We start from the raw sequence: 14,863 nt of genomic DNA, 5'->3' as shown, positions 1-14,863 counted from the left end.
TTGGTTTTTAGCTTATTCATACTGAGTGTTTTTTCTAGAGTTCTCTGCTTCCTGGGTGGTGGAAGGGTCCCTAAGGGGCCTTTCTGATTTGCTTCTTCCAGGACCCAGCGGTCCCACCAGTCTTAGACCGAGTTTGTGTGAATATCTCAACTTGGTTGTCCTCTTCCCTGCAGGTGTATAAATTCACAGCCAGGGAGAGGCATTCCCCAGAGCCCTGGGAAGACAGCAGGCTTCCTTGTGCTTCTCTGGGCTAGAGGGCCAATTTTCTGCATTACTTTTCACAGAAGTGCCGGGCCTCTGCGGCCCTGTTCATGGAGGGGTCTGGTTCTAGCTCCACCTTCCTATGGCTGCATGGGCATTCTAAGAGCTGGGCACATGATGCGTTCACTGTGAACACTCAGGGAGTTGCATGCTTATGATGTATGCCTTTTTCTGTATAAATGCTATACTTTAATGAAACTTTTTTTTTTTAATCCAGCTGGGCTCAATTCTCCCAGGAGCCCCGATTCCTAATCTAACAGCTCTGACTTTGAGATTCTCTCTAACCCCTCCCCTCCAATTCTGATGCCCAGAGATGTTCCTTTCTCACTTAGGATTTTGAGGGCAAATGGATGTATCTAGTAAATCTGTTTATAATGCGGTAACAAGAGGTGAGCAGAAGTTTCCGTGATAAAAGTGAGAGAGGGTTTCAGGCTGAGAAGATGAAGGAAGGCTTTCCATCGAGGAGGTATCAGAACTTACAATAAGACGACTGAGATAGGCTGAACGTGCAGAGACAGCACGAAGGTGGAAGAGCACATGAGAACCAGGAGCAAGACCTTCACTTGGGGGCCACAGCACGGGGTATGGCGAGGACTAGGAGAAAAGGCAAAAGGACCAGCCTGAATGCACTGAGGGCTTGGCCCTTCATAGGCCAGCAGAGGCATCAAGAGCCGTGACAGGGAGGTGAGCAACTGCTCAGGGCTGTGGCAGAGAATACTGAGCAAGCAGGGTGTGGGTCACAGGACGTAATAGGGGCCAGGCAGGGAGACCGAGCTGGACAGAGTGGCCACAGGTGAGGATCGAGGTATTGAGCAGAGTGGCAATGGAAGTAAAGATGGCAGAGGAGCAAAAGGTATGGAGAAGGCCAGGCCCAGTGGCTCATGCCTGTAATCCTAGCACTTTGTAGGCTGAGGCGGGAGGATCACTTGAGCCCAGGAATTTAAGACCAGCTTGGGCAACATGGCAAAACCCCATCTCTACAAAAATTACAAAGATTAGCTGGGCATGGTGGTGTGCACCTGTAGTCCCAGCTACTCAGAAGGCTGAGGCAGGAGGATTGCTTGAGCCGGGGAGGCCAAGGCTGCAATGAGCAGTGATCATGCCACTTGCACTCCAGTCTGAGCAGCAGAGTAGGGCCCTGTCTCAAAAAATACATTTAAAATTTCTAATGAAAAATAATTTTTGAAATTTAATTTAAAAAATATGGAGAAGTTGAGAGGATGGGCACAGGTTATGACATATTAAGATAAGAAACAGGCTGGAATCAAATAACTCCAAGGTTTCTGGCCTTAAGGAGGCCGAAAAAGAGAAACATATTAGTTAGCAGTGGAGCTAGTTTGAGACAAAGCTGAGGGCTCTTTGTCCTTGCTCTTCTCATTTTGTTTTGTTTCTAACTGCATATATTTTATGCTGCAGGAAACAAAAGAAAAAGAGGTACAGGTTTTTTTGGTTTTTTTTGTTTTTTTTTTTTTGAGACAGAGTTTCGCTCTTGTTGCCCAGGCTGGAGTGCAGTGGCACAATCTCAGCTCACTGCAACCTCCGCCTCACAGGTTCAAGCAATTCTCCTGCCTCAGCCTCCTGAGTAGCTGGGATTACAGGCGCCTCCCATCACACCCAGCTTATTTTTTGTATTTTTAGTAGAGACAGTGTTTCACCACATTGGTCAGGCTGGTCTCAAACTCCTGACCTCAAGTGATTCACCCTCCTCGGCCTCCCAAAGTGCTGGGATTACAGACCTGAACCACTGTGCCCAGCCAAATTTTTTAAAAAACTTTTAGTGGTCATCGATGTAGCAGTAATGATTGAAGCCAGCCATTCATTCATCATTTTTTCAGAGCCTGCTATGTGCCTTGCATAGCCCACCACTGCCCATAAGCAGCTTATACACCAGCAGAGAAGCAGCTATCTAAACAAAGAGAAATAAAAGGTACAGAGGTCTGTTCTCGGTTCCGTACAGCGGCAGGAGGCGAGGGGCAGGGCTGTCAGGACAGCCCCGGGGGAGAGGCTGCTGGTGCCCCGCATCATTTCCAGGAAGAGGGGGCAGCTGCTAGGGGACAAGCCTTGCAAGTCAGGAGAACAGCAAGCACTGTGACAGCAAGATGTATTCTGCAGCTGCTGGTTGGTCAGCGGGAGGGGACTATCTGAAGGATTTAGCGAGGCGAGCGCTGAGTCCTGGAGGCGGGCAGGGGGCAGCTCACAGGGAGCCTGGTGAGCCAGGGTCAAGGTCTGGGCTGGGTCCTGTGTGCCACAAACTAAAGTAGCTGCAACAAGGAAAGTTAAGACAGGCTTCTGGGTCACACACACATTTAGCCCGTTGGAAAAGGAGTCACAATAACTGTAACGGCTTCCATGTATTAAGTGCCAGACATTGAATCACTGCAACTGGCTTATAAAGAGAAGGCACCACCCTATTTTACAGATGAGGCTAACAGAGTCACAGAGGTCCCCTGACTTGCCTGAATCCAGCTAGCAAGGGACAGAGCCAGTATTTGGACCCAGGTATGTTTGGCTCCCAAGCCGGGGCTGGCTCCATACCTTCAGCGTGCATCTCACAAGAGAAAAGATGACACAAAACAAGGGTCAGGTCAGGCGTGGTGGCTCACACCTGTTATCCCACACTTTGAGAGGCTGAGGCAGGTGGATCACTTAAAGTCAGGAGTCCAAGACTAGCCTGGTCAACATGGAAAAACTGCCTGTCTACTAAAAACACAAAAATTAGCCTGGCATGGTGGTGTACACCTGTAATCCCAGCTACTAGGGAGGCTGAGGCAGGAGAATGACTTGAACCCAGGAGGCAGAGGTTGTAGTGAGCCAAGATCACACCACTGCACTCCAGCCTGGGCAACAGAGCAAGACTGTCTCAAACAAAAAAAAGAAAGAAAGCAGGGGTCAGAGAGCTCCTATGGAGTTCTCGCCACTTACCCAGGTGTTCCTGTCACCAATGTCTTGGATTTGTTAGAGGCGCTGTAGGAAGCTATGAGACAATTATGAATTCAAATTTGTCGGTGAACCTGAATGCGCTAAGGAAATTCTTTTTTAACAGACATAGTCAAAGAATAATAGGTATCTACCCATTCCCATAACCCAGTTAAATTTCACTTATAACCTTTCAGAGTTATATACTGCTTTTTTCCCCATTTACAGAGAATTCATCATTCTCCTTGCTATTTTTTCCTTCCTAATAGCTAATAACTGAGCATTTCTTCCCTTTTGTTTATGCCCACTCCCTTTTGATTGGTCTTCAAATACAGAGTAATGACCTCTGGGTAAAGATGGGGCTTGAACACAGGGGTATAGTTTCACTCGCTCCCCAAAACCCCACTAAAATGACGGTAGGGGTTTTGTTCATGATGGTTCATATTTTTTGTTTGTTTTTAAGCACAAACCTAAAAGGATGGGAAAAAAGAAAAAGTGAACCACAATAGAATTTTTAAAGCGGCAGCAGATGAATAAATACTTAATGTTTTAGCAGACCCAAGAAAATTGAATCCTAAGCTGGCCATCCTTAGACAAGACCCATCCAGATTATACTAGGGCGCTCGGGACTGGCAGTAGCAGTTACCACTGGAAGTAGAGATGAAAGGAGACGCTAGAATGAAATATACCGAAAGTCTGTTAAAGCAGGCTGGGCACGGTGGCTCACGCCTGTAATCCTAGCACTTTGGGAGGCTAAGACAGGAGGATCCCTTGAGCCCAGGAGTTTGAGACCAGCCTGGGAAACACAGGGAGACCCTGTCTCAAAAAAATAAAATAAAATAAATAAAATAAAATAGTCTGTTAAAGCAGCAGATTGCATAGATTCCCACCCTGCAGTGGGGTGACTGTTCCCCCAGAACCCCCAAAGCCAACTAGATGTTTGGTTCCTGAAGAGGTAACCGAGGGCTATGGACTGCAGATCCCAAGCACAGCTGAGAGCAGGGCGACCACAGAAAACAGCTTAGTGAACTGTACTAACAGAAGGTGCAGAGACCCAGCCCTCTTCTTTTTCCCTCCACAGGAAACCCAATCAGCCTAAGAAGAAAGACCTAACAGACAATGGCATGGGCCTCCCCTGCTAGCCTGCCTAGGGCAGATAGCTTACAGTAAGGCTCACATCTATTCACATGCTTGGAGCATCCAATGGACATGTTAATCTCCTATCCTGAATTATCTCTGAATTATCAGCAGATAACCAAGCAGCACCTGCCATCTGAAGAAAGCCTCTAACAGGAAAACCAGAGACCAAACAAAGCAGGAAAAAAAAAAAAAAAAAAAAAGAAAAAAGGCAACCCAACATGGAGGAAACGGGAATGATACAGGAAGAAAACTAGAAAACTTAGATAAAAAAACTAAAGATAGAACTTTCTGAAACCAGAATAAGGATTTTTAAAAATATGTTTTTACTATGGTTAACAGAAATAAAATACTCAATCAAAGGACTGGGGAAGAGTTGAGGAAAACTCCCCAAATTAGCAGCTCAATAAAGAAGATGGCCAGGCGCGGTGGCTCACGCCTGTATTCCCAGCACTTTGGGAGGCTGAGGCAGGTGGATCACTTGAGGTCAGGATTTTGAGACCAGCCTGACGGACACAGTGAAACCCCATGTCTACTAAAAAAAAAAATGAAAATTAGCTGGGCATGGTGCCATATGCCTGTAATCCCAGGTACCTGGGAGGCTGAGGCAGGAGAATTGCTTCAACCCAGGAGGCAGAGGTTGCAGTGAGCTGAGATCATGCCATTGCACTGCACTCCAGCCTAGGCAACAAGAGCAAAACTCTGTGTCAAAATAAAATAAAGATAAGGGCCAGGTGTGGTGGCTCCCACTGTAATACCAGTGCTTTGGGAGGCCAAGGTGAGAAGATTGCTTCAAGCCAGGAATTCAAGACCAGCCTGGACAACATAGGGAGACCCCATCTCTACAGATAATTTTAAAAATTAGCTGAGTGTGCTGCATGCACCTATAGTTCCAGCTACCCAGGAGGCTGAGGCAGGATCACTTGAGCCCGGGAGGTCGAGGCTGCAGTGAGCTATGATCATGCCACTACACTCCAGCTTCAGTGACAGAGTGATAACTTGTCTCAAAAAGAGAGAGAGAGAGAGAAAGGAGAAAGAAGAAAATTGAAAGGAGGAGGTCTAGTATGTAGCAGTTGTAGAAAGAAAACAAAAAAACAGAGGGGAGATCTTTAATGAAATAATTTAAGAAACTTTTTCACAACTGAAGGGCATGACTTTCTGTATTGAAAGGGCCAATTAGAATGGATAGTCTCAATACATATTATCATGAAATATCAGACACTGAACTAAGCTCATGTATCAGAATGCTTAGGAATTCTCAATACCACCACCAGAAAGCCAAACTTCAAAATTCTGAAGGAAAAATTTTATTATTATTTTTAGAGACAGGGTCTCACTCTGTCACCCAGGCTGGAGTACAGTGACACAATCATGGCTCCCTATAGCCTCAAACTCCTCAGGGCAAAAGATCCTCCTGCCTCAGCCTCCCAAGTAACTAGGATTAAAAGTGGGTGCACCATCACACCTAGCTAATATTTTAATTTTTTTGTAGAGGCTGGGTCTCGCACCAGTCTGGCCAACATGGCAAAACCCCGTCTCAACTAAAAATACAAAATATTAGCCAGGGATGGTGACTTGTGACTGTAGTTCCAGCTACTTGGAAGGCTGAGACATGAGAATCACTTGAACCCGGGAGGCGGAGGTTGCAGTGAGCCAAGATCACGCCACTGCACTCCAGCCTGGGTGACAGAGTGAGACAAAAGAGACCAGGTCTCAAACACCTGGCCTCAAGCAATCCTCCCACCTTGGCCTCCCAAAGTGCTGGAATTACAGGCATGAGTTATTGCACCCCACTGGAAAATGTTTTCTAACCCACAATTCTTTACGGAGAGTATGTGAAGATAGATTTAAAACATTTTTAGACAAAGAAGGTCTCAATGAATTTACCTTCCATGAACCCTTTCTCAAAAATTACTGGACAGTCGGGAGCAGTGGCCCGGGCCTGTAATCCCAGCACTTTGGGAGGCCGAGGTGGGCAGATCACCTGAGTTCAGGAGTTTGAGACCAGCCTGGCCAATGTGGTAAAACCCCGTCTCTACTAAAAACACACAAATAAGCTGGGCGTGGTGGCAGACGCCTGTAATCCCAGCTGCTTGGGAGGCTGAGGCAGAAGAATTGTTTGAACCCAGTTGGTGGAGGCTGCAGTGAGCCAAAATCATGCCACTGTACTCCAGCCTGGGCAACAGAGCCAGACCTCGTCTAAAAAAAAAAAAAAAAAAAAAATTACCAGAGGATGTGCCCAACCACAGTGAGGATGTAAACTGAAAAACACAGGAAACAAGATGTCCAGTACAAAAAAAAAGGTGAAGGGAACACCCAGGATGGTCATGAAAGATCCCAAGATGACAGCTGTGTTCCTAGAGGGCAACTCGTTCAAATTAAAGCAGGCAAAGGCTCCAGAAGACGGGAAGAAGTAACTGATAGACAACCCAATATATGCAAACATCTTTTGTGATTGAATTACTAAAGGAAAAAAATAAGACAAATTTATTATAAGGAAAATAAAAAGTTGGGCAGAAAGAGAAAAGCAATTATTGTGAACTACGCACCCAACCAAAATTATAATTGAACTAAGTTGGAAATATGACGACATGGTTTGAATGTTTGTCCCCTCCACGTCTCATGTTGAAATGCAATCTCCAGTGTTGGAGGGGGCGCCTGGTGGGAGGTGGTGGTCATGGGGACGGATCCCTCATAAATGGCTTGGTGCTCCTCATGAAGTGATATGTAAGTTCTTTTTTTTTTTTTTTTTGAGACGGAGTCTCGCTGTGTCGCCCAGGCTGGAGTGCAGTGGCGCGATCTCGGCTCACTGCAAGCTCCGCCTCCCGGGTTCACGCCATTCTCCCGCCTCAGCCTCCGACTAGCTGGGACTACAGGTGCCCGCCACCACGCCCGGCTACGGCTAGTTTTTTGTATTTTTAGTAGAGACGGGGTTTCACCATGTTAGCCAGGATGGTCTCGATCTCCTGACCTCGTGATCCACCCGCCTCGGCCTCCCAGGGGGATTACAGGCTTGAGCCACCGCGCCCGGCCAACAGTGATATGTAAGTTCTTGCACTGAGTTCACAGCAGATCTGGTTGCTTAAGAGTGTGGCACCTCCCCCATCTCTTGCTCCCTCTCATCATGTGATATGCTGGCTCCCCCTTGGCCTTCTGCCATGATTGGAAGTTTCCTGAGGCCTCACCAGAAGCAGATGGCAACAGCATGCTTCCTGTACAGTCTGCAGAACGGTAAGCCAAAATAAACCACTTTTCTTTGTAAATTACCCAGCTGCAGGTTATTTCTTTATAGCAACCCCAAAACAGCCTAATACAGTTGGGGAGATGAGAAGGGTGAACACGAATGGTGGGGATAGGAAAAGGAAGAAATGAAATAGTCGTATGCCAGAGAAGGGCAATAAATAACGCCTAAAACTGAAAAATCAATGAAGTCATATAAGTCTGTTATTTAGCAGTATGGAGGTAAATACTGAAAAAAAGCTAAAACTTTTGAACACCATTTCTGTAAGTTGGGGTACTAAGACAAGTTATATCCAATCAAACTTGACTTTGACTCTAGAAACTAGTCTTTGTCCCACATACCAAGTTCATCAATCTCTTCAAAGATGTTCCTCACCTGATCATCACGTTGGTTACGATCCATAAGGTGGAAGGAAACTGAATCATTAACCAGCAATTTCCAAATACTAGAAATTGCAGTATTTGTATATCATGACATCCCTTCTTTTTTCCCAGAAGGGCTGGATGAAATATACTGATTCTATGGCAGTTCAAAATTCAAGCTTTAAAGTTTCTCAGCCCTGCCTCAGTGTTCCCATTTCAACTACGGAGATTAATATGAAATCAAGAGAGAACCTACAGCAATAAGAGAGGCTTAAGGTTGAGTTTAGGAGTAGGAGGAAGTTACCTGGCGACTGTCAACCTCACTGTGCAACAACCTCCCCTGGGGAGCTTTTAAAAAATACCCTGGTCCCATTTCTGAAATTCACATTCAACTGGTCTGGGGTAAGGCCCAAACACCATTATTTTTGAGGTCCCCAAATGACCCCAATGTTCTGCCGAGATTGCTTCCTCACAGAGTTGAACTACTCTACGTATTAAGGACATTTTTAGGAACTGCTACGAGGCAGCAAGATGGCAGGGACTGAACGGCAAGGTGGGAAACTGGGTCGCTTGAAATGGCTGAAGGACATTTAAGAGGGCAAGCTGATACTTAAGCAATTGAATTAGCCTCCTGATTTGTCTCCAAAACTGAGCAGGTCACACAAGTGCCAAAGGTGAAGGGGGTTTTTGGTATAAAAAGCAGGGAGTTTCAGGGAGAAAGTCATGAGATGGGGAGTCCTGAGAGGGTAGGGTTGTCTGTGAGCTGTCCATGGAACGCGGGATGGCATCTGTGACACCTGGATTAGGGTAGTAACTACACAACGAAGGAGTGAAGTCCACACCTGTGAGGTTTGCTGCTCACCGTGCTCAGTCTCTCGGCCTGAGGTCACGACCTTAACTCCCTTATCCATACCTTATCCTGGCTCTCCTTTAATATTTTAAAACTCTCGACCTGTTTACACCATTAAAATTTAGGCTGAGCCTAACCTCTTCACTTAAATTCTGATAAAATGAATTGCCTAGTTGAATCTATAGCTCATTCACATTCTTCCAAGCATTTTTTATTTAAAGATGCAGGCCGAATAGATTATAAATGCCTCATTTCTTCCTTTTCTTTTTTTTTTTTTTTTGAGACAGAGTCTTGCTCTGTCGCCCAGGCTGGAGTGCAACGGTGCGATCTTGGCTCTCTGCAAGCTCTGCCTCCCGAGTTCAAGCGATTCACCCACCTCAGTCTCCTGGGTAACTGGGATTACAGGCACCCACCATCATGCCTGGCTAATTTTTGTATTTTTGTAGAGATAGGGTTTTACCATGTTGCCCAGGCTGGTCTTGAACTCCTGACCTCAGGTGATCCACCCGCCTTGGTCTCCCAAAGTGGTGGGATTACAGGTGTGAGCCACCACGCCCGGCCTAAACGCCTCATTTTGACCTGTCATTTCACTTAATTGCAAAACAGGATAAAATCTAATGTCTCCAAAAGTAACACAAAAATGATTACAAAAAAGATGTAACCATGACCCATGTATCTAATTTTAAAAAATCATTCCTTCTCATCACCATGTAACATTAGCAATACCTAAATTTAGTAGTACTTAATTTCACACATATACATCAAAAAAAGATAAAATAATTGCAAAAGCATGAACTGATGTGACAGAGATGTTTAGCTTTAAGAAAATTATGCCAGCAAAGAGTTTTTACGGATGTTCATTTATTGACTGCTGGGAATACAGCCTATTGAGAATACATGACATGCATTTGGTGGAGAAATCAACTAAATCTGAAATGAAGCCATTCAGTAAGCCTGTTGTGAGTTAATAAGGTGGTACAGATTAGATCTAAGGACATGGTGGGGGCAACTCAAACAGCCACCGACAATTGTTAGTAAGATTCCAGCTACAAATTCTTTTGGAACTTATTCTTAATTACTCAGGAATTACCAGGAAAGAGGGAACATCAGTCTGCCTCTTTACCTTAAACTAATGCTAAGAGGGATATTGTGAATCACTAAAGAACTCTCCCCAAAATTATGCTCTTACTTAAAATCCTTTAAGGCAATTCTGTTTTTACAAATTCTTCCATATCAATTTGTATGCCTCAGAATTATAAGCAGCTATGCAGACCTAGAAAAGATTAATAACTGATACAAAAGACTATCATTTGATTCTAGTGTCTGCTGCTGAATTATACTGTGTTCTAATATGAGCAGATTTTTATACCATATTGCCAATTTCTTCCCCCAAGATTTTTGCTTTAACTCATTAATGCAATAAAATAAATCAAAGAATTCCAGGTACACTTAAAAGCACAGATAGATTAAGTTACTGGATTATCTTACACCATAATCTAAAATTGTTGAATTATATATACATATAACTTGAATAAAATGAATAACTTGAATAAAGTGAATAAAATGCTGGAATGTATCCCTAACTACAGTTTCATGCCAGGTATTTCCCCCAAACTTCATAATGGATATTTTTTCTTAAGATGATAACCTTAACTCGATGTTCAGGTGATTTGAGGTACTTTTTATGGTAGTAGAAAGAAACACAGACAGAGAAAACTCCAATGAAACAGAAAAACGAAGATTCTGGCTTTTTGTTTTCTTTTTTAAAGAGCCTGTTCCTTTCATAACCTTTCCTCCACACTTCTGGAGAAATTGGTTATGGCGTGCAGCGCTGGACAAATCGAGGGTATAAGCACACGTCTCGGATGTGATACCTATTCAGAATCCATGTTAAGAATCGTTCCAAGCCCAAGCCATATCCTCCATGTGGACACGTGCCATATTTTCTCTGTTTAAAAAAAAAAGAAAGAAAGAAAGAAAGAAAGAGGAGTAAATACTTAGTTAAAAATTTCATCTAAGGTAGTTAAGATTTTTCCACCATGAAAGGAGTTAGCTCACTGTGGTTAAGAATTCAACTACGGCCAGATTCAGTGGCTTGTGCCTGTAATCTCAGCACTTAATCTCTATGCCTTCATGAACCATGTGTAACGAAATAATTTGGTATGAAAAATCAACCAGGGAATAAGTACCACCCTGGAAAGAAGAAATTCTTAAAAACTTTTAAAATAAGTCAATGTCTCTTTATGAGAGGAAAATGAAGAAGGGTACTAGATACTGGTAGGATCAATTTTTTAAAACTCAGTTGCAATCAACAAGCCAGGCGTTAAACAGGTTTTCCAATGAAATCAACATATAACTTGGCCAAGACAAAGCTGGCAATATTCACACACCACATTATTATAACCTGGAAGCTGAACACATACAGCTCATTCAAATACCAAAGTACTACCCTGAGTTCTCCCCTTTTAAAAATTTCAATATATACAGAATGATTACAATGAAAAAAATTTTGAGTGCTTAAAAAATTGGTTTTACCTGATCTGTATACCAGTAATAGGGAGCAGGGTCAATCCCTTCCCTTTTATAACCTGCCAGTATTTCTTCAGCATCGCTGGTACGCATTGAGCCTCCCACAATCTCACCAACATTGGGCATCAACACGTCGACCTTTAAATGTAAGTGAAAGAAGATACACAATTACTCTCAAGCGATCACACAGGACTGCTCTAGAGTTCAAATGAAAATTACGATTAAGCTCCAAGGGCTAAAGGAGGCACTATGATTACGTAATATTCAAATATTTACATTTCTCTAATTTAACCAAGCATGTTAACCTCAATCAGGGGAGGGGGGAAAACCCAACGTCTTTAAATATTGTCATTCTAGATAGAGAATGATATATTTGCCATGAGCTGTATCTGATTCCAGATGACAGTCCCCATCCCCTTAGAAAGCAAAATTATGAATACTCTTTGAAACAGAAACTGACAGATTCAGTAAGACAGGAATCCTCAGGACATCGCTGCATGTAGAAGGACTTGATCTCCACGGGAAATCGACACAGCAAGATTGGTTCATTAATGGTGTCAGTCATCAGTCTCTCAGGAGCTTCTGGGATATCCTGAGGTTAAACAAGACTTCATTAACATTTACAACTTAGATTGCAACAAGACAGAAGCAGCTCCTTCACCCTGTGCCAGTCCTTCCTCCTATCAATTCAACAGAGTAGAGACACACCTGCCCTTAACCCATACACATTTGTGTAAAGAATAATTTCTTTCAAAAAGAAATAAACATATTCTTAAAACTCAGTTATTTAGTGAAGTGTAAAAGATCTGTCTCCCTTGACAGCATATCTCAAGCACTATGCTGCTTGACGAAGGAAAATCAAAAAAACAAAAACAAAAGCCAGCCTCAAGCTGTGACTAGACACAGCTCAGTATTTTTCTCAGTGGCCTGTTTTGTCTAGCTCTGAAGCAAATGAGGTCCACTTAGTCCCATAAGGCATACGGTAATCATGAATGCTCTAGAACATCATTGATCTACACACAGAGTATATTACTAATGACACTAATCTTTAAACTCTCTGTTATCTGCCCTTCTTTCCTGTTGTAATCAATCAGTTATGCCTTTAATGACAGAAAGGCACAATCATAAGACAAATAACCAATGTCAAACTGGTAAGTGTAAGCACACCTGGAATAGTTAGCCAAACAATGTTAGATGATGACTCAAGCTCATTAGTTTCTCTCTCAAAACATCCTTTTGTACCACACATAAAGTTAACACATAAGTTAAAACTGAAAAGTCTTGTCCCAGTAAAAACGGATTGAGAGAACTGGAGAAGACTCGTAGATTTGTTTAATGAAGAAGTGAAATGGAGGTAGCAATCACCCAGCACACCTGTTTTCAAGCTCTGGGCCCTGGAGCCCTTGCGTCCTTGGAGACGTCGAGAGGCAACAGGAGATGAGCAGGAGAGCTCTAGTCTCTCAGCTTGCATCTGCTTTACACAGTGGGGTTCTGCATAAGACTTAGTTAGGGGAAAACAGGTCTTATTTCATACCCCCCAAAAGCCTGAAGGCCATGTATCTACTCTAGTGTCCTCATGTGTGTGGAATAGCAATGTATAGTAAATGCTGACAGGCTCCCCTGCCATTGTCCTGGCTAGGCATTTTGCTCCTGTAGTCCCCACAATCTTACAAAATGGATGTTACTTCCAAGGTAAAGATAAGGAACTTGAGAAGGGGTCACTGGTCTTCAGTTACACAGCACAAAAGAGGTGGGAGCTAAGCCCCCCTGGGGGGCTTCTGACTCCACAGCTTGTGTTCCTTCCACTCAACTACACTATTTTACTAAGTATTAAGTACATTAAAAGTATTCAAGTTCTCAATACAAAATTTTGTCATTATACATCATAAACTGAATTCACAGGCTGGGCACAGTGTGGCTCACATCTATAATATCAACACTATACAGTGTGGCTCATGCCTATAATCCCAACACTATAATCTCAACACTCAGGAAGCTGAGGTGAGAGGATTGCTTGAGGCCAGGAGTTTGAGACCAGCCCAGTCAACAAAGCAATACCTCCATCTCTTTAAAAAAGAAAAAAAAACTGAATTCACAGAAACAATAAGAGTGCTTTACACAGACCTAGTATATTGTTTCTATTAATTCCTTCTAAAACCCAAAAGTAGTTAGTAGCAGCTACACACATTTCAACTGTAAAACAATTAGATGTGCAAATATTACGTAAGTAATGGTTAAACGCATAGGAAAGAGGGCCTAGCATAGCGTTGAAAACTTGAACCGGACGCAGTGGCTCACGCCTGTGATCCCAACACTTTGGGAGGCCGGGATAGGAGGATTGCTTGAGCCAAGGAGTTTGAGACCAGCCTGGGCCAACATAGGGAGATGCCATCTCTACAAATAATAAAAAATTAGCTGGGCGTGGTGTCTCACATCTGTAATCCCAGCACTTTTGGAGGCTGATGTAGGAGGATCACTTGAACTCTGGAGTTCAAGGTTGTAGCCAGCTATGATCGCACCCATGCATTCCAGCCTTGACGAGAGATGGAGACGCTGTCCCAAAGAAAGAAAACTTGCAATCCAAGTGCATGCTGGGAGAGTGGTTCTCAGGCAAAACCGAAATGCTAAGTTTATCTGGGGCACTAGGCTACCTTTTCCAACACCTTCTCTCTTGGTTTTGCATTTTTAACCAATGGCTATCTTCTTTCTCATCTTCCACATTAAGGAGCTTTAAATCACTGTTTTGGGGGGAGGGGATGAACCTCTTTTTAAAAGCAAAAGATACATTCTCCAGAAAAAAAATATACATATATATCTATATACCATCATTTTGCATGTGATTTCCAAGGCTTCACAACCTTCTAAAGCACTCCTGCCAGCCTAGAGAATAAGAAGAGTTTATAAGCTGTGGCCAAGGAAGAACAATGAAGGAAGAGGGAAGAGGCAAAGCAGGAAACGTGAAGGCAGCTTAGAAACTCACACTTGGCCAGGAGCAGTGGCTCACACCGATAATCCCAGCACTTTGGGAGGCTGAGGCGGGCGGATCACGAGGTCAAGAGATCGAGACCATCTTGGCCAACATGGTGAAACCCTGTCTCTACTAAAAATAATAAAATTAGCTGGGCGTGGTGGTATGCGCCTGTAGTCCCAGCTACTCGGGAGGCTGAGGCAGGAGAATTGCTTGAATCCAGGAGGCAGAGGCTGCAGTGAGCCGAGATCATGCCACTGCATTCTAGCCTGGGCAACAGAGTGAGACTCTGTCTCAAAACAAACAAACAAACAAAAAACAAACAAAAAAAGAAACTCACTCACACTTACTGGACGCTACAGAACAGGCACTGTCCTAAGGCTGACTCTGTTAACTCAGTGAATCTGCAGGCAACCCCATGAAGCAGGTTCTGCTGTTACCATTTATTTGAGGACAGGCAGATGCCACCCACATTACTAGTTCATTAACCAGAAGAACAGAACTGGAGCCCAATCCCACCTTGGAAACAATGAGAGAAAGGAATACATACTTCTCCAAATTCATAGAAAGTTCCATCTTCTTTCTTTATATCATGTTCT

At 43.6% G+C, this 14,863-nt stretch overlaps 1 protein-coding gene across 1 annotated transcript in view; it reads right to left on the bottom strand.

Annotated features, from left to right (window-relative positions):
• Positions 1–9,608: 9,608 nt before the first annotated feature.
• The window catches only part of NARS (asparaginyl-tRNA synthetase), a 23,104-nt gene continuing 17,849 nt past the window's right edge, over positions 9,609–14,863 (bottom strand). The window contains exons 11-14 of the mRNA XM_011971713.1: positions 14,815–14,861; positions 11,757–11,888; positions 11,303–11,434; positions 9,609–10,715 (exon numbers count right to left, since the gene is read on the bottom strand). Coding sequence (XP_011827103.1) covers positions 10,584–10,715; positions 11,303–11,434; positions 11,757–11,888; positions 14,815–14,861 — 443 coding nt within the window. The 3' untranslated portion in view covers positions 9,609–10,583. The remainder of the gene's footprint in view (positions 10,716–11,302; positions 11,435–11,756; positions 11,889–14,814; positions 14,862–14,863) is intronic.

Source organism: Mandrillus leucophaeus, unplaced genomic scaffold (genome assembly GCF_000951045.1).
Source record: "Mandrillus leucophaeus isolate KB7577 unplaced genomic scaffold, Mleu.le_1.0 Scaffold124, whole genome shotgun sequence".
NCBI classification, from domain to species: Eukaryota; Metazoa; Chordata; class Mammalia; order Primates; family Cercopithecidae; genus Mandrillus; species Mandrillus leucophaeus.
This window is presented reverse-complemented; position numbering and strand designations above follow the sequence as displayed.